This window comes from Nuphar pumila, chromosome 6, assembly GCF_984573655.1.
Source record: "Nuphar pumila chromosome 6, dmNupPumi1.hap1.1, whole genome shotgun sequence".
Taxonomy (NCBI): domain Eukaryota; kingdom Viridiplantae; phylum Streptophyta; class Magnoliopsida; order Nymphaeales; family Nymphaeaceae; genus Nuphar; species Nuphar pumila.
Window position 1 is genome coordinate 77,063,886 of NC_143254.1, and position 22,087 is coordinate 77,085,972.

The 22,087-nt window shown below is 41.1% G+C and overlaps 1 protein-coding gene across 1 annotated transcript; it reads left to right on the forward strand.

Moving 5' to 3' along the window:
- The first annotated feature begins 1,510 nt into the window (after positions 1 to 1,510).
- On the forward strand, positions 1,511 to 8,933 carry LOC149834939 (DNA ligase-like protein). Its single transcript, XM_090010340.1, has 12 exons — positions 1,511 to 2,348; positions 2,467 to 2,521; positions 2,645 to 2,744; positions 2,831 to 2,951; positions 3,032 to 3,136; positions 3,345 to 3,398; positions 3,523 to 3,656; positions 4,480 to 5,035; positions 6,233 to 6,350; positions 6,440 to 6,489; positions 7,548 to 7,688; positions 8,171 to 8,933. Exons 1-12 carry the CDS (start codon positions 1,560 to 1,562, stop codon positions 8,438 to 8,440), a joined length of 2,493 nt encoding a protein of 830 aa, XP_089866466.1. The 5' UTR covers positions 1,511 to 1,559; the 3' UTR covers positions 8,441 to 8,933.
- Positions 8,934 to 22,087: the final 13,154 nt, after the last annotated feature.

Genomic DNA, 22,087 nt, shown 5'->3' on the forward strand with positions numbered 1-22,087 from the left:
TAATAATTAAAAATGCAATTCATGATGGATAAGAATAAGAAATAAAAATATATTCCCACCGAGAGAAAGAAAAGGCCAAACAGACCAAGAAACATTTATTTAATGATTTCTTTCTTAGTCTGGCTGGGGAAAAAACTAAGCTGCTTGCAGCTCGCCCCATGTTCGGCTCGTAAAGTAGTAAAATAAGCAAGTCAAGCTGAATATGAACAATAGGTGCTTGGCTCGTAATATCATGAGATTTATGAAAATCTCGCGAGAAATTGCCTAAAAGTTTAAGACGACAATTTCTCGTGAGATTTACAAAATGTCATGAGATTTATGAAAAAACATAAATATCACGACTTAAACGCGCTTACGTTTTAAATGGCTATTTATCACGAAAAAAACCAAGTAATTTTATTTTTAAATAATTTTTATTAATATTTTCTTATAAAAATATTTTTTTATATATTTTTTAATTCCTTTTTTTATTGCCGAGATTTTGCCAAAAAAATGCAAGATTTATGTTTTTTTTTTAATTGCTCGTGAGTTTTTGGAAAACCAGAAATTGCCAATAAAAACGTTTGTCACTGTGCTTGTTACACAGCAAGAAATATATTTTAGATATATTTTACATGCAGTTTTTTGTAACCATATTTCTTGGGAAGCAGATCAGGTCATGCTGAAAATGAGCCTTATTTAACTCGGGACTGATGATGAACTGGAAGTGGTTTTGGCTTGCCTAACAATAGTCTGTCAAGAGTGAAGAGTCCCGCTGATGCTTACGCCGCTCATCCATTTGAACGGATGGCATGCCAATCCCAAAGACCACCATTTGCTTTTGTTTTCGACCGTCTATTCTACGAGCTCTCTTGATGCGGTTTATTTAGATCATCGATGGTCTTGAAAAAAAATGTGGGACCCGTTTTAAAAGGTAAGCATACTAATTGTGGTGAGGGACGGATTACTGGCATGGTGAACCCCTGACCTGTTCCGCTCTCATTGTATCAGTACTGCAAAAAAGGTTAAAAGGGTTCTCTGGGTAGCCATGCAAAAGGTTCAGGGTTGGGTTGGATATTTGATTGAATCCATGCCCGGTATTGGTTTTGGCAAAAGGCATCAGGTCACATTACTAATCGGCACAGATTCAGTTTAATAATTCTCACATTTGAAATTGGACCAGAACCCCAAATCGGATCCAATTAAAAGTCTTAAGAAACCCAGCACATTTACCTGTAAATGTGCATCCGATCCAATTCCCCCCCTAACTGGATCTGGATTCAGTATTGATTCTCTCCACACGAGTTTGAATCTGGCTACCTTAGATCCTGATTATACTCTAAACAGACTCGGGCGAGAGGTTGAATGCTGTGTCGTACCGTGTCGAGTCGTATCATTGGGTTGGCGAGCGGCCACATACTTTTTGAAAAATTGGCGCTAGGACCCAAATTTTCACAGCCGTTCCAATTTGTGTCCTTTTCCCTCCTCTTCATCCTCACCAATCCATGCACAAAACGCCGCCAATTCTCCTTTCCTTCTTCTTCTTCCCTATCTCTGTCTCTCTCTCTCACCAAAAAATAATGGCGGACTACGAGGACGACCTGATTGCTCTAGCGGCAGATGCTTCTCCGGTTCCTCAGAGGAAACTCAGGCGCCTGAAGAAATCTGGGGCATCAGATCTCGAGCCCAAGACGCCTACCCGGAAAAACCCAGATTTCGGGAATCCGGAAGAGAAGGAAACGGTAGGGTTCGTCAGGTCCCCGCTCAACAGTCATTTACTTTCGGATGTTCCCGCCTATCCGGAAGCCGTGGGCTCAGGAGATCCCGTCCGATTCCGGCACGATCTCTCGGGAGAAGAGCTCGTGGTTTTTTTTGGGAATGACAACGTTTCTGGCCATGTCGATGAAGGAGAAGAGCGCGGGGAGCTGTTTGGAAGCCATGCCGATCCTAGCGATGATGATGATGATGATGATGATGGAGAAGGAGAAGGAGAAGGAGAAGGAGAAGGGCGCGTGGGGGACATCGGAGAACATGCTGATTCTAGCCATGATGATCGCGGACAAGAGCATATGGAGGTTTTCGGAAATGATACCGATTCTACTCACGATGATCGGGGAGAAGAGCATCCGGAGGTTTTCGCAAGTCCTGCCGATTGTAGCAGCTACCCTGAAGGGGACAAGCTCAGGGAGTTCCAGGAAGACCTAAATCTGAGAAAATCACTTGATTCAGATTTAGGGAAAGGGAAGAAAAGATGCGGATCTGAAAGGGAAAGGAAGGTGAAGAAAAAGAGGAAGAATGGTTCGTTTGGAGGAGTTAAAGATGAAAAGGCGGGCAAAAACTCAGCTTTGAGCAAAAGAAAGTTAGAGAAGGTAATATTTGCTTCTATTTTCTTTTCTCAAAAAACTTTCTTGGGTTTGACTATTCTTATGGGTCAGGTTTTAGCTTTATGGTTTCCGTTCTACATTTGAAAGCGTTTTGGTTTTGCAGGAAAGGAAAGCTTATCTCGAGCAACTTCACGTGGAATCTCAGAGACTCCTTCGAGGTCTTCCATTTCCCCCTCCCATATTTTCTGCTATTTCTCCTCTTTCATGTGCACGGTTTTCTTGTATATTAGATTTTGCTCTCATATTTTCCTTCATCTTCCTATTTGGGTTACGGTACTCAGAAGCTAGCGATGCATCGTTCAAACCAGTGCTGGGTGTTAAGAAGCCAGTGTTCTCCTTACTTGAGAAGATACGCCGTAGAAAGCTTGAGTTGATGCAAAGGTGATGATGAGCTCATTGTGATGTTTGATTCTCCAATTAGATTATGTATATAATTGGCATCCATCTTGATATTTGTAACACATTAGGAATGCTGAGCTGTTTGGTTGTTCTGGTGACATTAATGACGCTGATGAACAATCGAGGGATACTAATGCTGACGACCAGAACTTCGATGCTGCAGAGAGAAAGGAAGATTTGGTAGAGGAGGTTGGCTTCTGCACTTGGCATGTCTGACTCCTTTTCCTGTCTTCATTTCTAATTTGAGTTGCCTTATTTGGTGGAACTAGGAAAAGACTAATCGCCTAAATTGTGAAGCGGGTCATTTGGTCCAGGAAGGATCTTTCATTCCTAGATCGGCTGATGATCATTGTGAAGCTACTGCCTTTGATGCAGTGAGTATACTATGAACTACTGTTTAATCTGAATGTTATCCTTTTTGTTTATTCTCAAATAGTAATCACCTAGTTTCAGTTGAACAGCTTTTTTGGACGACCTCATGCTAACACCCAAACCATGCTATGCTTTACAGTGGGGATTGTGCTTAATTGAGATGGCTTTCTGAATTATGATATGTTTACTGTTTTTCTCTGATAATTGCAGGCCTTACCTGATGAGGCTGAACATGCATTTAGGCATGCTCTGGATGATACCCAGGTCTGCTTGGGCCATTCTCTCAACCTTAGAATTTTAAATATTTACTTCTTTTGTAGATTATTATTGCCACAGCCTCTTTGTGTTTATTAATTGGTGCATACTTGATGGGAATCTCTTGGTGCAGGATATTTTGTGTGATTCCCAACTTGGAGGAGAAGAGAAACCAGAGCATACTGGGGTATCACAGGAGGAAGATCATTTCTCTCCCTCTTCGTTGAATATGGATTTAAAACTAGACTCTGTTCCACAAGATGATGAGTAAGTGATATATGTGCTTTGATCTCTTTTTTCACTTGGGTGTGCATATCCATAAACAGCCTTCTGCATTCTGTTCCTAAAAGCATCTCTTAGTACAATTATGAAATGCCTTCCAAAGCCTTTTATAATTTTAAGCCTGCTTAAAGTACGAGAATGATATTCTAGTTTTCTTTGCTTTTGGATCTTTCTATTGGTAGATGTTTCTTGGCAGTTATCATATCTAAACTGTTGTAATGAGAACTTGTTATGAACGTGCATGTCTGGCTCATGATTTGGAAAGGCAGGATTGACATAGAGCAATTAGAAGTGATCTAAATTGGTTTGTGTTTATTTAATTGTACTCATAGTTAGTGTTAAGAATTCATAAATGATTAAAGCTGCTTCACATTCAAAACTGAAAAAAAATGGCATAAAAAAGAATTACAAAAAAACCAGCAAGCAATGCTACTAGCTCAGTTTCATTTCTATAAAATGAGGTAAAAAACAGAAACACATATGTATGGGTTTTCCTTGAAAATCAAGTTTCGATAGGAAATATGGAATTCAACTAAATTTGTGATTCAAAAAGAGAACCGATAAATTTATATCCATGCTTTAGTTCTTTTTTCTCCTCAAAAGTTTTCTAAATATAATTTTTAATGTTCTAAATGGTTATCTAAAGTAACAAGTATTTTGCCCAAATTCTGCAATGTCAGTTTCTCCCTTTTCTTTTGATTTTTTTCCTGAAAAGATGTGTTTTGAACAGAGTTTTGCCAACTATAATTGTAGTATGATAGTTTAAACAAAAGTTTGGAAAATTCAATCATATAACTTCAATTTTCAGGTCACTGGATGAAGATGATGATAAAGAAAATATTGACCCATTTTTAGGCAAACCTGCTATTTCATTTTGTCCAAAAGGGGATCCAGTGAAAGCTTTTGTGGATGATGAAGCAGCTGAAGAAGATAGTGATGGTGACTCACTGCATTGTGATGAAGAAGAAGATGTGGAAAATGAAGATGAGGACCTTAAAGATCTGATTGCAACTGGAAATGATGAGATGCCTATAGATTGTGAAAAACGTGACATGCTTCATCAAAAGTGGCTTGAGGAACAGGATGCTGCTGCGACGGACAATCTTCTGCAAAGACTGAAATGCAATTGGAAACAGTACCCGGTGCAGGATCAGGAGGAAGAGAGTGATGATGACATGGATAGAGATTCCATAGGCGATGGTGATTTAGGTGGTTCAAGCCCAAGTAGAGTGGTTCAACTAAATCAGAAAAAGCCTAAGCTTGATCTTTTCAAGATATTTCCCGATAGGAATGATGCATATGTTTCATCAGATGATGAAGAAACAGAGCAGAGTTTTCTACATGCGCTCATCCTTGACCAATCAGTGAGTTAGTGCTTGTCCATTATTGGACCTTGTGAATGCATTAAACATTCTTGTTATACATTTTTGCATACTTCATTACAGTATGTGCCTTAGGGCATTTGCGTTTTTTTCAGCACCTCAAGGCACAAAGGCCGTCGCCTTGAGGTGAGATGCGCTTTTTGCACCTTGAGGCACATTTTTAATAACACTGCTCAGAACTTAACAAAACTCTTCTAGTCATGGCCAAGTCATACATATAATATATTATATATAAATGATATATTTGCATACTTAATAATGTAATATATATACTTATACATAAAATTGTATCATAATACATATTGTGTAACAATTAGTTATACAATATATATTTATATATATATATATTATATACATAATTTTTATAGAAATATAAAGTTGTCATGATTGTTGAGTCACTGGGTTGACTTGTTGAGACATATGTCAACCCATCCATTGTCGAGTCAATAGTCACTGGGTTTTAAACTATGTTGTGCTTCAGAGACTTGGCACAAATATTGTTGTTGGGAAAATCTAGTTGTATATTGAAAATCTTTTTCTCCACTAGAAAATTGGCATCTATGTGTGTGTACATATCATTTATCTGTGCAAACTGCAGTGGACCGATGCAGGCTTTCCAATCTAATAGATCAGTTGATCCTGCAAAAGTTCATTCAGTAGCAGTAGTGACTGCTACTAAAGGGTTTTTCCATGGGAGATAGTGGCTAGAGTTCGTCCGCACACCTGTCTGCACTGATGGAGTTTGCGCTGACCCATTGTCCTATAAGTATATATGATATTTGTGCATGTATGTAAGTGTTAAAATGTTTTTATGCAGTAATAGTGAGATACACATGTGATAGTTTCAAAACAGGTAATGAAAATCTCAACATTTTTCAGAATTGTTTTGGTTTATAAAAATATTGCAAAAATATTGTGATATTTTCAAAATATTGCCAGTATCTGTTATATAGCTTCAAAAGTTATTTTGGATGCAAGCAAAAAGCAAAATGTATGGAAATATATCCAATAGTGTGGGTGGTTTGTGCATAGACTCATTTCTGTGTTGACTGCAATGGTTACCTGTACCTATTATTCATATTTTGGATGCTTATATTGGTGACAAATTTTATCCATCATTTGTACATCAATTTGTCTCTAAGATTTGATGCTGGATTTTGTTTGTTTTGTTTGATTCAGGAGAAACAAGCAGTCTTTTTGTCTCCTGCAGAGAATGAGAGTTCTAGAGAAGTCTTTGGCCGGATAAAGAAGTTGAATATTGCTCCCAACATTAAAAAGAGACCAAAGGCAACACCTTGTATGATCCTACACTTCTTCCTTGCGTGCATAAGAAAGTAGTCATAAATGGTGTCCGTTGTAATCTGATGCTACCATGTTGCCTTTCAGCTTTCTTTGAATCTTTGGCCATTGGAGTGAATAGCAATAGCTCTTCAAGGGTAAGTAGTTCTGCACTTGATTGAAACATCAGTGTTTCAGGTTGTTTCATTTTAGTAAATCAATGTTTTCAAATGTGGCACATGCCTGTTTTTCATAAGAAAGTCTTAATGTTATCTAATGCCCATCTGTCGTGATTGTTCTGTATCAGCTCTCTTTCTGCCTTCTCTATCCTTGTCCTTTGCCATAGATTTGGTTGAGATAATAGTGAATAAAAAGGGCTAGTAATATTTCTACCTTCCTTCTATGAAAGCGGATTTGTGGATAGGCTGGATATAGGCCACATTCTCGTACTCTAGTGCAGAAGCAGCACAAATGAACCTGAGAGCCCTCAGTTAATGATGGTTAGATGCTGCTGGACCAGATGTCACATTCACCCCCTTCCTGTAACTTGATTCCCTACTAGAATTGTGAGTAAAAGGAAAATTTATGAACTAATCCCCGGAGAACAACTAAGAACTTTTTATGCATGCCTGGTCTTTATATCTATAAAGCGTTTGATGCTTGGTGATCAAAATTACTGCATTATTCTGGTTGGAAGAGGGAATTTGGAGAGGAAATTCAAATCACTTCTCAGTCTTCATTCTGGATAGGCGGTCATCTTGTGTCATCACCCTTCCAATTGGGAAGTCACAGCATTTCAACCAATTAGGAATAGTTCTGTTAGTTGGACTTACTAACACAATTTTTGTTATAAATAATCATATGCCCTATCTATCAACTTCTGACTTGGAGACTCAGATTATTCTACTTGTTCTTTTAATACTTGCTAATTTTTCATCTTTGATTCATTTAATAAAAGAATCAATCTTGTTCTGGAAGTTCTGTGGAAATTCTTCCCAAATTTAAGTCAATTCTTTGCTGCCATTGCTAAATTTCACTACTTGACTGCTCATCATAATGGTTTATTGTACTATGCTTGCTATGAACTAGAAAGGGATATGGTACGTTGGTAAGTAGATGTATTAAATCAATAGGCTTTGTCTCTGTGGTCATATGCTATCATCTTGGTCTAGCTGAAGATACACCTGACTGTCGTAATATGGTTGCTTGATTGCAGTCTTCTTTCCTGGGACGAGCTCCGAGCAGTTCACTGAGGTCAACCAATAAACAGGGGGTGAGCATGGTGAAATCATTCATATTTGGCCGTGATGATAGTAATAGCAGAAGTGGTATTCAGATGGTTGATAATCTTCACACGGTAAGTTTTATATCCAGATCTGCTTCCTTTTTTTCAGTGCTATCCTTTCCTATAGATATAACCAAGTACATACTAACATAGCACCGATATTAGTTCTAAATCTGAAATACCTTATTGATGTATCTCCATAATGCCTGCAAGCCTTATGATGGTTAAAGCTCTCCTCTCCTAGCCTGCATTCATGAACGGACTTATCTTCTAGAAATGTTTTACACCATGTACAATTTTGGATTTTAATTGGGTCTGATGTTGGGTAAATAACTTAATGGGGATGAGCTTGACCTGCGTGATTCAGGAAGTGACCTAGCTCCAAAATGGGCCCAATTTCATAAACTATCTAGGCCAGGACGTTAAAACGTCCATTAGATTCCTGACCAGGCCTGTCATGGACCTTTCTGGTGGCACTCTGCAATATCACAAAGAATAGTCGTCTCTTGGTAACTATAATTTCTGTAAATAATACACAGGTGGCCTTTTTGCAGGATCAGAAAGAAAACTTGCTGCCCACAGTGGATGAACCCATGAAAGTAAGTGCCTCCCAGTCCAAAATGAAAATTGCAAATGGTAGGAACTGCAACACAAAGAAAGTGAATGATAGTACTCCTGGTCTGTCACTCTTTGAGATCCTGAGGCGTTCTTCCTTGAGTTCAGATAAAAACTTTCTGAGTAACAATCTAAACTGCAATGACATGACCTTTGATGCATTCAAAAATGTCAAAGCTGCTACAAAAATTGAGAAGAGAGTGAGATAAAGGTTTTGGTCTCCTGCCCCATCAAAGTCTGTTGAAGAGTGCTCTCACTTGAAAGTAGCATCACCGTCCTAGACTCGTAGTCAAATGTCTTTTTTCAATAATTAAGGGTGTTAATTGAACCCAAATTTCGCTCGGTAAGTCAGGGCATTTGTTCAATTTTTGTCCATAATTCCTGTTTTCCCATTGGAGATCCTAGCTTGATTACATGCAGTCCATCATAGATTTGTCCCAACGGTCCGGCCAGCGAATCAAGGGCCCGTTCGAAGTTGGGGATCGCAAGTTTTCTGTTGGCTTTTCACCACTAGGGCTAGGTGTGGCTAATGAAAGAGGATCCCTCGCTCCTCATTCGGATATTGGACCGTCCTGTAGACTGCGCCGGAATTTGCCGAGTAAAGGATCCAATTCATCGCCACTAAAGTAATTACACTTTATTAGCATTGCCTTATGTATTTAAATATTTTGTTTCTTTTAACGAATGAGACCATTATCTTCTGCAACCGTGCTCTGGTTTATTATTATTGTTTTTTTGAAAGGCAAGCTGGGGTTAGTCTGAACCTTACCAGTTATACATCTATACCATTGGGTTTTGAACATGCAACACAAGGTGACGTGCACTTTCTGCTCCTACCAGAAAAGCGGAGCCCCGTTGGTGGTATGGTTTATTCCATGGTCACAGTTATCGTACTTATGAAAATCTTATGCTATTTTCGTATTAGTCATATAATATGCAAAATTTGCAGACAATGGTTCCAATGTGATTTCAACCGACCAATGCAAAATTTCCCAAACAGATTTTTTCCCCTAAAATTATTGTGTTTCTAATCGCGAAATGACGGTCGTTGAGAATATTTCTTTGATGTTATGAAAATAACCGCAATGTTTGTGACTGGCTCATTATTCTCTTTTTTTTTTTTCCTTGCCTTGGAAATGCAAATTTCGATTTCGAGGCATGAAACCAGTGCCACATTACTGGGTTAAAGAAATTCCGACGTTATTTTAATGCTTTCGCACTCTTTTGAAGCGAATATAATCTCTCCCCTCTCTACCGTTTACACGCATGCAGAGTGATTGGTAGTGGCAAAAAGAAGAGAAAAACATGTTGGTAACCATGTCCATCCTTGCCTCTCTCTGAATTCACGTGCCATGACAGGTCGGGCCTGAGCCTAGGTTGTCTCTGGTGAGTTGGTGACTGATTGACTGGGTCACCGGGTCCATGCAAGAGTTTCCTACTGCGGTCTTCCATGCCCCTGCCCATCGAGGAATTTCTTATAGCTAAGTTGTGGGAAGATCAAAGTTAGCTAGCCAAAGGCACGTATGAGGTTTCCCAAATGCAGGTTCTGATTCAAGTGCATAATTACAGAAGGGCGAGGAGTCTAAGCTATTGCAACTCCCACTGGCCACTATGGTCGCCCATGACGTGCCAAAGCGGCTTTGCTGGCCAAACCCAGGAGAGTAGCTCCCGGAATTAAAAACAAAAAACTTGCAATGTAAGAAAGGGGACGGAAAGAAGGAAAACGGAAAATAAAGGGAAAGAAATATTTTCGTTTTCTTGGAGAGTTTTCTATGAACACAACGCCGAAAGGGAAGTGAGTAAGAAAGCGAAGCCCTCTGAGATTCTTGGAGCTCCACGTGGCTCTACGCCAGAAAACACGGACCCAGCTGCGATTTTTTTTTGCCCCAAAAGGGCACCCTGGCTGCAGTGGAGGACGAGAATGGAGTTTGACCTGCCTGGAGATTATTGCTGCAGCAGCGCTACCCACCAGCACCTACACCTGTGCACGTACTTTGCTGATACCCTTTCAGACCACAGAAGGCTGCAAAAGCAACTGTTCATGTGATGGGTTCGTGCCTTGATCGTTACGAAGCTCCATCTCAAGATAAGAATGCTCACATGAATAGCGAGATGTGGAAGACAATTCGGATATCCACTTGGTTTTTTACAATTCAAAGCCTCGTGAGTGATGCTACGTATCACAGGCATAGAATTTTTTGCAAACCCGTGATGTGGCAGACTGCCTAACCCAACGGCCAAAGGCTGCGCACCAAAACTTTTCTATGTGCTAAATCATTTCATTGGCCTTGCGCACCACTTCGTGCGCAGCCTAGCGAAAGTTGATCAAGTGCATCTTCAAATGCGTATTCTATCTAATCTATGCCATTTAGTGTACAACTGTCCCATACCAGCCATCACTTCTTAAAAAGGTGCAAAATTGCCTTAACCTTATGTACTATGAAACATATTGTGACTCCATGCACATGTTACAATAAAACCTCGCCACTGAAGGAATAAGACTTTGCGGCCTCCCAGTTCAAAAATTAGTTGATGATTAAACACCATAGCGAAGAACACTACTCAGACTCATTCGCCGGTGCCTAGGCATTCACTTGCCTAGCCTCGAGTCACCATACTTGGTTGGAATCACCTAATGTAATCTCAGAGAGAATTAACCCTAACCTACACGCATCCTGTACGTCCAACCGCTACGCGTAGAAAACTCTTGCAAGTTGAGAGGTCCTTAACCAATTCTCCAAAGGCAACATCCTCTGATCCGCTGGCACTGTTTAATCAAATAATGCCCCATGTCAGTGCCGCCATACAACGATGCACTAATGACGATATTATTGCTTATCGCATGCCATGCTATCACCACACGTCACCGATCAAGCTAACGCATGCTGCACATTCCTGCACTCGATGCATTTTTTACTCGGTAGAGCTTCACACTGCATATGCTTCATTCTGAAAGCTCGGTCTGAGACATTCTCCTTCACCCAAATCATTGTCGTCATCGACAATGACGGTGCAGGTAAGAACACAGTCTTAACTGATATGCCAGTTTTCCTTTGTAATTATCTCTGGTTTACTTCTTTTCTTCACCCTAGTCAACTTGTTGTAGTTTCCATCCACCATCGTCACAACCTTTAACACGCCAAGTTCCATTCCTTAATGTGCCTCCGATCACTTAGACAATGATCTTCCTTTCCATCAACATCGAGCATCATTTGCTCGTGGGACCCCAATGCGTCCCATACACAAGCAGATCATCCTCACCCGCATGACAAACTTGTTGTCTTCAAGCTCATGACTGGGGTGCCTTCCAAGCCCAACAAAGGAAATTCCAAGCCTTTCGTAGTACTCAGAGAGAAAGACGACCACCAACGTGTGACGCAAGATATCAACTCCCTTAAGCACCAACTTGCAGTTTTTAACAGTCTAGACTAGTCCTCAAGTGGGGGACGACTACTTTCGTATCACCCCAAAGCGGTCCTTCAAAGCGTCTTCCTGAGTACTCATCCATATAAGGGGCAAAACGGCCCAACACTGCAACTCTCATCCAAAGTCAGCAAAACATTTTTGCAGGAACCAAACCGATGAGCCACGAACAACTTTTTCAGCATACACAATCCACAGAGGAACTGCCAACTCAAGAGACCAAAATAATGAGCATTCTGCTCAAGATTGACACTCCGCTAACCCACAATCTTGGGAGAGAATATAGAAGTTTAGTTGGGTCTGTCATACCCAAATGTGCAAATCCATCCATCCGAATCCAACATGCATTCTCTTCATGCACAAGACAAACATCACGCTCTATCTGCGGGCCTAATGCACAACAAGTAGGAATCTTTGGCTTTTGCATGTTCCCTTAGCCAATAGAACAACAACCATATACTTCTGATTATCATCAACAAGCTGATCCATACCAACCTGCCAATATATTGCTTCTGTGCTCGGTCAACCACACTTCAGTTGCGCAAAATTGCGTAACCAAGACAAACCATCATTGTCCACTTTAGTATCGCTCACAATGAACAACAAGGTCTCTGTGAATCTTTCTGCACTGATGCCAATTTATCACTGGCATAGAATTTTTTGCAAACCCGCGATGCGCCAGACTGCCCTGTCTGGCCAGCCCAACGGCCAAAGGCCGTGTACTAACACTTTTTCCATGTGCTGAATCATTTCATTAGCCCAACACACTACCTCGTGCGCAACTGCCTAACTGAAGTTGATCAAGCGCATCTTTAAATGCATATTCTATCTAGTCTATGCCACTTAGTGCATAGTCGTCCCATACCTGCTATCACTTTTGAAAAGGGCACAAACTTGCCTTAGCCTTGCATGCCATGAAGCGTATTATGAGTCCATACACATGCTACAACAAAATCTCACCATTGAAGGAACAAGACATTGCGGTACCGCAGTCCGAAGACTAGTTGATGATTAAACACCATAGCGAAGAGCACCATTCAGACTCATTCACCGACACCTAGGCATTCACTCGCCTAGCCCCGAGTCATCATACTCAGTTGGAATAACCTAATATGATCTCTGGGGAAATTAGCCCTAACCCAAATGCACCCCCGTACATCCAACTGCTACGCATGAGAAACTCTTGCAAGCCGAGAGGTCCTTAACCAAATTTCCAAAGGCAACATCCTCTGATCCGCTGGTACTGCTTAATCAAACAATGCTTCAAGTCTGTGCTGCCACACAACGATACACTAATGACAATATCATTGCGTATTGCGTGCCGTGCTATCACCACACATCACTGATCAAGCCAATGCATGCCGCACGTTGCTGAACTCGATGCATTTTCCACTCAGTAGAGCACTGAACATGCCTCATTTTGAAAGCTTGGTTCGGGACACTACGTGGTTGACTGATTCTACACTCTCAACTAAAAGGATCCAGCCTACCAAGCTAGGATTGTTGTGCAAACCATGCAAACCAAAAGGCCGACATAGGGTGGTTTTATTTCACGGTTGCCAGGAGTACACACACAATCTACACGGTCTCTTAGGACCAGAGTGCAAGCCTCAAGGCTAGCATGGGCGCACATGCCATTAGGTACGAACTCAAATGTGTGTACCTGTTAAAAGATAAATTCAACTCACAATTACTCGTTGAACGGGCTAAGTTGCTCACACGGGCGATCCTGGAATGTGTGATGCAAACCCAAGTGAAATTCAAGCCCTTGAGGTCAGAGAGTCGAGCAGAGTGCGCACCACACGGATTTCGCAAGGCTTGGTTAAGCACAGGGATACAACAACCATGACAATAGAGGCTTATCAGTGGCAGTCGGTCAGTCCACAGGGCATGACAGCCAGGTCAGTTGACGCACAACATGGTATTCGATTAGCACAATTCAACAAGTAGGGTGATCAACATCAAGTTTGGATTGGATAGTGTGATTTCAAGAGTGAGAAGTAGGAATGATAGTAGCATGATTTGAATCATGGGCCACCCAATGCTTGGCACCAAATGAAGAGGTCAACCCTATAAATAGGGCATGCTTTTGTAAAATTGCTCATTATATAATCTGATTAGGTTTGAGAAATAAAATTCTTTTATTTGTCTTCGATTGGAGACAACCTCATTTATTAGGATTGGCCTTACTAGTTCATTCCAAAAACTAGAAAGGATTATCACTTCACTTCTTTATTTTCTTTCTTCTCCAGACTTCAGCATTGAGATTGCATCGTCTTAGGAGACTAATTCAGAATAGCATCACATGATCCAAACCTGCGATTGGATTTCAACAAGTTCCACAATGCGGACTTCCGCAGCCATGAAGCATCTTCAGTCGAGTGCTGCACAGAGTCCAATCTGTGCATTGCTGTAGACATATCAATGAGCATCAAGCTCATAAACGTCTTATTACTGTTGGACAATGAGTGCAATCACATCTTGTGATTAAGCTACAATCTTAACCAGATCAGACTTACTTTCCTTGCAGTTGCAGTAGCATTCATTACATGATCCAAGCCTAAAATCTTGCACATCAGTGAGATCAAGTACTCCAAAGCATACACAAAGTATCCGATGACTTTAAGCTTTTAGCTTAGAGCATCGATCAAAGCATTATCAACTAAGTGTATCAACAATTGTTATTTCCAAAATATACTCGATTGGATCTATAGTCTGTCTCTTGATCACAGACTCAAAGCAGTAGAGTATCATGTACATCATCTGCAACATCTATGTTGTGCGCGTGAGGCAAGCACATAGCCAAACGGTTGTAGTGTGACATAAACCGCTTAGGCCGTGCCTTTTGGCTTCTGTAGACGCTGAGTGCCTTGCGCACCTAAGCATTGTAAGTTGAATGCCTGCGTGCGTCGATAACATCCATGCGCCTGTGAGCGCTAAACTCCCATGCACGTCTGCGAGCATCGAGAATCTCCCTGTGCCTATGTGCACCGCGACACCTCCGCACATGCATGCACTTTGAATGTCTCTGCGCCTACGTGCGCCATTGTTAATCATTACTATGTGCACTAGTGCAACTGTGCACTAAAACTTGTAAGACATCAACAATGTAGCCTTTGTAGTGCTATCCTTTTGGGACCGAAGCAACAATTGATATCAGAACCATGCTGCCGAAAGTGACACCGCTCAAAAAGATTGTGTTGGAGCAATTTCAACAACGAATGAAAGAATGCCTCGATGAGAATGCTGCTCGAACTGTTTCCATTGAAGGCAAACTTGAGCAGTTCGATAGCAAAATTACAGTGCTGCAGCAGAATTTCTCTGAGATGATGTAAAAAATGAGGTTGCATTTTTGAGCAGTTGGAAAGCAACCTCAAAAGTAGAAAATTCCTTTGGATGCACGCATATCCGATGCATAGCCTGCATGTGATTATGAGCAAGCATTTGGACCATCTGTGATCCAAGCACGCGATGTGTAGGGTTTGCGGCCGAATGTGCAAGAGGTTAATTTTGATGAAAATCAAGCAGTAGCACATGATGCACTAAGATCAAATGCACAATGGCATTGTGCGCCTGCGCGCGATGCACTAGGTTGCAATGCGCACTTGCGTTATACCAGAATGCATGACATGCATGGTGCTAGCGCATATGCGCAACATCCAGCAATGCACGACAATGCGTGAGATGCGTAGTCACTATTATGCAAAAGAGCTTGCAAGTGACGTGCATGCCACGATGATGTGCAATGCGCGCAACACCTCCCACACTGGTGAGCTTCTAAACAACATGCACAGTGCTGCACCATGCAACACGCACGACAAATTCAGTTGGATAGAGCGAGCACATTTTGTGCGCGACAGGGCACCGTCCATGCACAATATGTGCGGGCAGACTGTCATGCATAGGCCGACAGAATTGCTGCAGTCTCTTCGAGAGATGACCAATTCGAAGACGAGTTTGCACACTTTGAAGACACACATGAGTTTGAGCACAATGGCCGAGCGTATAGTCATTTTGAAAATCACTATGAGGTGAATTTCTCGAGATTGGTCAAGCTACCATTTCTATTTTTTTTAAGAAAAATCGAATAGAAAGGTTATACAAGGCGCAACAATTCTTTATAAGTCAAAATATAAGATTCAAACACATGGTTCGATGCGTCGCTATGAGCTTTGAAGGTGAAACTCTTTGTTGGTTCTGTTGGTTTCACCAACGACATGGGTACCCTACTTGGGATATACTTGAGCATGAGCTTCTCAAACGATTTGGCCCAACTCCATACACCAATCATAGCATAGAGATGAAACAACTTCACCAAGTTGGATCTGTCCAAGAGTACCAAACCCAATTTGAGGATTTGTGTTTTCTTTGTGAAGAATGGAATAATGATGCTCTCTTGAGCACATTCATTGATGGGTTAAAAGATGACATCGTCATAAGCTATTGGCTTAAAATCCACAAACACTTGAGGATTGCTATCTTCAAGCGTGCATCATTGAAGAAAAATACAAAAAAATGCATGAGTTTCACAAAAGCTCCATGAATGTCAATCAAAATTCTAAGTTCGTACAAAGGCCTACACCAAGCAAAGGGGTTAAATTCTGGGGTTCCAATAACCCTAAAGTGGAGCGCATATCTAGGGAAGAGATGAAAGAATTGCAAAAGAAATGATTATGTTTCAATTGCAAGAGCAATTGAATGTCAGGTTATAAATGCAAATCTCTAAAGTGCTTGATAGTGACCAATAATGAAGACGAATATGAGTAAGAAGGAGAGACTATGGAAGAATTAGACCATAAGGAAATTTAAGACATTCAAAAACCGATTGGCCAGTGCTATGCTTTGGGAAGCAAATCAGCCCCTAATTCTATGAGAGTTTTTGGTACTTTATCTAGCAAGAAAGTGGATGTTTTAATAGACACAGTCTACCTACAACTTTGTGAGAGAGGACTTAGTGTCTAAGTTCAAATTCTGGCCACATGAGCATCCAAAGTTTGATGTTATAGTAGGTGATGAAAGTCATCTCAAATGTGGCCAACTATGCATGGATGTGGAAATTAATCTACAAGGATCACACCTCAAACTTGACTTGTTCGTATTGCCTATGCGCGATACCGACATTATGTTAGGGATGTGTCGGCTTCGCTCTTTGGGAAGTGTCACATAGAACTTCAACAACATGGAAATGTCATTTTCCAAAGTGGGCCGACCAATGATCCTTGAAGCTAACTCTACACAAGATGGCAAGGTGATTGATGGCCAAGAGGCTATTAAAATTTTTTAGGCTACACATATGGCTTTCTTAGATTTGGATCAACCTATAGTACTAAAAGATGAGTCCAAATTAGAAGACAATATTCCAGCACTCAAGACCATCACATATCTCTTATTCTGGGGTAAGGGCCAGTTAGTGTAAGACCATATCGGTATGCTTTTGCACCAAAGAGTGAAATTAAAAAGTTAGTGCAAGAGATGCTTGCAAGTGACATCATTCGTCCAAGTTCAAGTGACTATTCTTTGTCGGTTCTTCTTGTGCGTAAGAAGGATAACACATCACAGTTTTACATTGATTATAGAGCTTTAAATGAGGTGACATTCAAGGACAAACATCCAATTCTGGTAATTGATGAGTTGTTTGGTGCAATACTTTTCTAAGCTTGATTTAAGAGTCAGATATCACTAAATACGAATGGCTAAGAAAGACATAGAGAAGACCGCTTTTCGCACACATGATGGTCACTATGAATTCTTAGTTATGCCATTTGGGTTGACCAAAGTGCCGGCCACCTTCTAAAGAAGGATGAATGATATCTTTAGGCCTATGTTGAGAAAGTTGGTGTTGATATTCTTTGATGAGTTGGCCCACTTTGCGCACCATCAAAGCCTTGAGAGGTTTCTTGGGTCTTACGTGGTACTATTGCTGGTTCATTCGATACTATGTTATAATTACCCAACTCCTTACGACATTATTAAAGAAGAACTATTGGGGATGAAATAGTGAGGCCAAGCACGCCTTTGAAAAGCTTAAGCAAGCTATGGTAAATGCATCAGTTCTTGCTTTTCCCGACTTTGATAAAGTCTTTGTCTTAGAGACCAACTTGAGATGCTTTACTAGTGAAAAACGAGATGAATGTGTTGAGTTTCTACCTTTGGGTCGATTGGTGTTATAATACTTCTTTTGACTCTTCTACGGGAATGACACTTTATGAGGCCTTGTATGGTCGACTACCACCTCAACTGGTCGACTACCACCTCAACCCCTCTTTTATGATGATGGAATGGAAAAAATACCCATAATTGAGAAGCAACTAAGAGAAAGAGATGATATATTAAGAATATTGAAGAAGAACATTGAGCGCACTCAAAATCGAATAAGACAAATTTATAACAAGTAAAGAAAGAATAGAGAGTTTCAAGTTGGTGATTGGGTTTGGTTAAAATGACTTACATATGGACAATTCTCTTTGAGTAAGACACCCATTACTACGCTTACACCAAGATATTTTGGTCCTTACAAGATTATTGCAAGAATGGAAAAATGGCTTATAAGTTGAAATCGCCACACGGGGTATGTGTGCATTCTCTTTTTCATGTTTCACGATTGAAGGCTTTCGATAAGTACCGCAACGTGAAGGACTTCCATAGCCATGAAGCATCTTCAGCCAAGTGCCGCGCTGGGCCTAATCTGTGCATTGTTGCAGGCGTATCAATGAGCATCAAGCTCATGAACGTCTTATTACTATCAGTAGATGAGTGCAAGCACATCTTGTGATTAAGCTACAATCTTAACCAGATTTGACTTACTTTCCTTGCAGTTGGAACAATATTTATTGCATGATCCAAGCCTAAAATCTCGCATATCAGTGAGATCAAGTACTCCAACGCAACAAAGCATCCGATGACTTTAAGCTTTTAGCTTAGAGCGTCGATAAAAGCATTATAGACTAAGTGCATCAACAACTGTTATTTCCAAGATTTACTCGATTGGATCTATAGTCTATCTCTTGTTCGCAGGCTCAAAGCAGTAGAGTATCATGTACATCATCTGCGACATCTATAATGTGCACGTGAGACAAGCACAAAGCCAAACGGTTGCACTGTGACGTAAATCGCTTAGGCCATGCCTTTTGGCTTTTGTAGACATTGAGTGCCTTGCGCACCTAAGCATTGTAAGTTGAATGCATGCGTGCGTCGATAACATCCATGCGCCTGTGAGCACTAAACTTCCATGCGCACCTGCGAGCACCGATAATCTTTCTGTGCCTGCGTGCGCTTTGAATGTCTCTATGCACCATTGTTAGCCATTACTGTGTGCGCTAGTACATCTCTGCACTAAAACTTATAAGACATCAGCGGTGTAGCCTCCACGGTGCGATCCTTCTGGGACCGGTGCAACTTGTGAGTCCAAGTGCGCAGGTGCACCCACTGCCTAACTACTGTTTGTGTCACATGATGTTGTACTGCAGCCTGCTGCTTGTGCTAAACTTTATTCATCCCCAACCAAAAGTGGCACACGTGCGTGTGTGGTGGGGCCTATGGTGACGTGCACATTGCTAAGTGGAAAGGCATGCCTTGGCTATGACATGCAGTGGTGGCACGAGACAACGCTATACTGCTCGTAAGCAGCTCATCAAGCAAGCCTAATGTGTGTGTGTTACTTCTCAAGTGCATCTGCTCAACTCCATGCTCCATGCCACGGGTGTCTCTTCGACCAACCGTGGCCATGTACCATGCTTCGTGGGTACTACGCCACCCACGACCCATTTCAACTTCAAGCCCGCAAATGAAACACTTCCATATGGAATTCATGTGCCATGGTCGAGTATTCTCCCTCATAATCATTTATGGGGAACACGCCCGTGAAGTTAAATGACAAAAAGGAGCAACTTCATCTGGAGGTGCCATGCGAGTGCCCACGCGGGCCTGCCAGAAATTTGGGGTCGCGTATCTTCTTGCACTTTGAGAATTAGTGAGCCAAGAATGAAATCTCGTTGGCACATTAATACGTGACGAAGACCTTGGTGCGATTGTTTGAACGAAATATGAAATTTATGTTCAGAAACTCCATTGGGAACAAAAATGATGCATTTTCAAGGGATATTAGGGTTCCTCCCATTGGCGGGGTTAATGCCCATAACACCTATATGGGGACCTTTTTCTTGACTTGCATTGGTGTACCACCATGCAGTTTAGAGTCAACAACCCCTATATCTCATGAGTAGCACATCAGAGTGCACGAGGGTGCTCACGAGTATGCAAATTCCCTATAAACATCAACAGGCATGCACGAGACCCACTCTAGCCGCCTAACCTTGCACCCTTACGAGTGGTTCGACGAGTGCATGTTGAGCGATGGTGATTTTGTTCTTGGCTAGGGAGCATCACTACGTCAAACTAGCAACTGGCTTAGGCTAGGGGCTGAAAGGTCTTCTCCATCGTAGCAGGGGTTTTTCCACGGGGTAAACGTTGTGTTCAGCGAGGCCTGCAGACACCGAAATGCAATATAACCCTTATTCGATGCGTCTTTGGAACTCAATGCTCACTCTAAGGTCCATGATACTTATTTGGATGCATATCTGGCTATATTGGCCCTTGACTGCTTGTGCGCTCGTCACAGAAAGGTGACACACCCGTCCCTCGTAGGCTTGAAGGCTCTTCGCATTGGCAATTGGTATTGCCCCACTCTATTGATCCGTTCAACTCTATCGCTTCCGATATTTTATTGTGCTAAGCGTGTATGAGATATGCCTGACTCTGATCTTGCTTCCACTAGGCGTACGTAGCTCCTTGCCTAAGACAAGCTGCGTGCCTCATGACCCAAACAACCCATCAATTTCCCTCTCCGTGTGAGTTAGGAAGACGTAGAGAAAAAAGGTCTTGACAACTGGTATTAGAGCATACCAAACTGGTATCATAGCCTACCACATTGGTATAAGAGTGCATCAAATTGGCCTCAGAGTTGCCCCAAGCTGTTATCGGTGTCTGATTGTCAGTTTTGGTCATCGTTAGATTTACTTAGACTATTATTGGAATAGAAACTGCGTTAGTTCACATTTTCTTTGCTGGCTATTTGGCCTTTGCTAGTATCATTTGTGTGGATTCTTCAAGTTATCTGCATCATCCCTTATTAGTCAGTTCATGACAAACTAATTAAGAGACATCGCACTATAAGTGTGAGTTGTGGCAAAATTTATACTCAGATATCTATCATCTTCGTCGAGGGTACTTGCAACACAACCTCTTCTTTTATCGACGGATACTGCTACCTAGTTTAGCAAGGCGTTTATGGGACACTTTATAAGGCTTCGTGGTGATATTTATCTCTGTAGTTGCTCACTTTTGCATGGGATATTGCTCATCGGTTGTGCTTTGCTATGGTGACCCTTCCTTCTTCAGGCGCATTAATGTGTTGTATTCTGCTTCATTTCAATCTCTTAAGAGTAAGTCTCGCAGGTGGAGCTTGCTCACTTTTAGTGCTCGCGCGACAATGCGGTCAAGGAGCCACATAGTGCAATCAACTAATTCTACGTGAAATTCCACTAGGGGGGGGGGGGGGGGAGGTGAATAGTGAAATACAATATAGATCGATAAAATAAAATTAAAGACAATAAGGCACAACACAGTAAACACATGATTTATACTAGTTTGATCGAGTTACTGACCTACATCCAGTCCCTAAGTAAAACACTTGAGCCTTTCACTATAAAATCCGTGTTATGGGATAAATAGTACAACACCCTCTTCCTCAGAGGTCTACTTCTCTTAACAGAGAAGGGAAACACCCTCTTTTTCAGAGGTCTACTTCTCTCAACAGAGAAGGAAAATACACTCTTTCTCAGAAGTCTACTTCTCTCAATAGAGAAGGAAAACACTCTCTTTCTCAGAGGTCTACTTCTCTCAACAGAGAAGGAAACCACCCTCTTTCTCAGAGGTCTACTTCTTTCAATAGAGAAGGAAAATAGTGGATAATAGGAAGTTACAACACTTTTCTAAAGAACCTTCAGAATGATATGCAGAGTATGAATGCACGTATGAAGATTCTCAGAATGTTCTCTCTTTGAAAAATGGATAGAATAATCTCACAATGAAACATAATGTTCTTTTCTTTTTCACACAGTTGATTCTTTTGTCAAAGAGCTTTTCTTGTCTTTTTCTCTTTCTTTTTCTTAGCTCTTTTTCATAATATCGAGTAGGAGTTTTTCTCTTTGAAGGCTCACATGTGTCTTGAAATACTATTTTATATATATATATATATATATATATATATATATATATATAGATTCTTAAGAAAATAGTCGTTGCTTTTTGAAATGATTGTCCTTTTGAGATGTGAGGTGTCAGGTCATCTCAAAAACATAATTTTATGAAAGAGTGTGTGAAATGATATGTGTACTACATTACTTTTTCAAAAAGTTGTCATTCCATAATTTTAA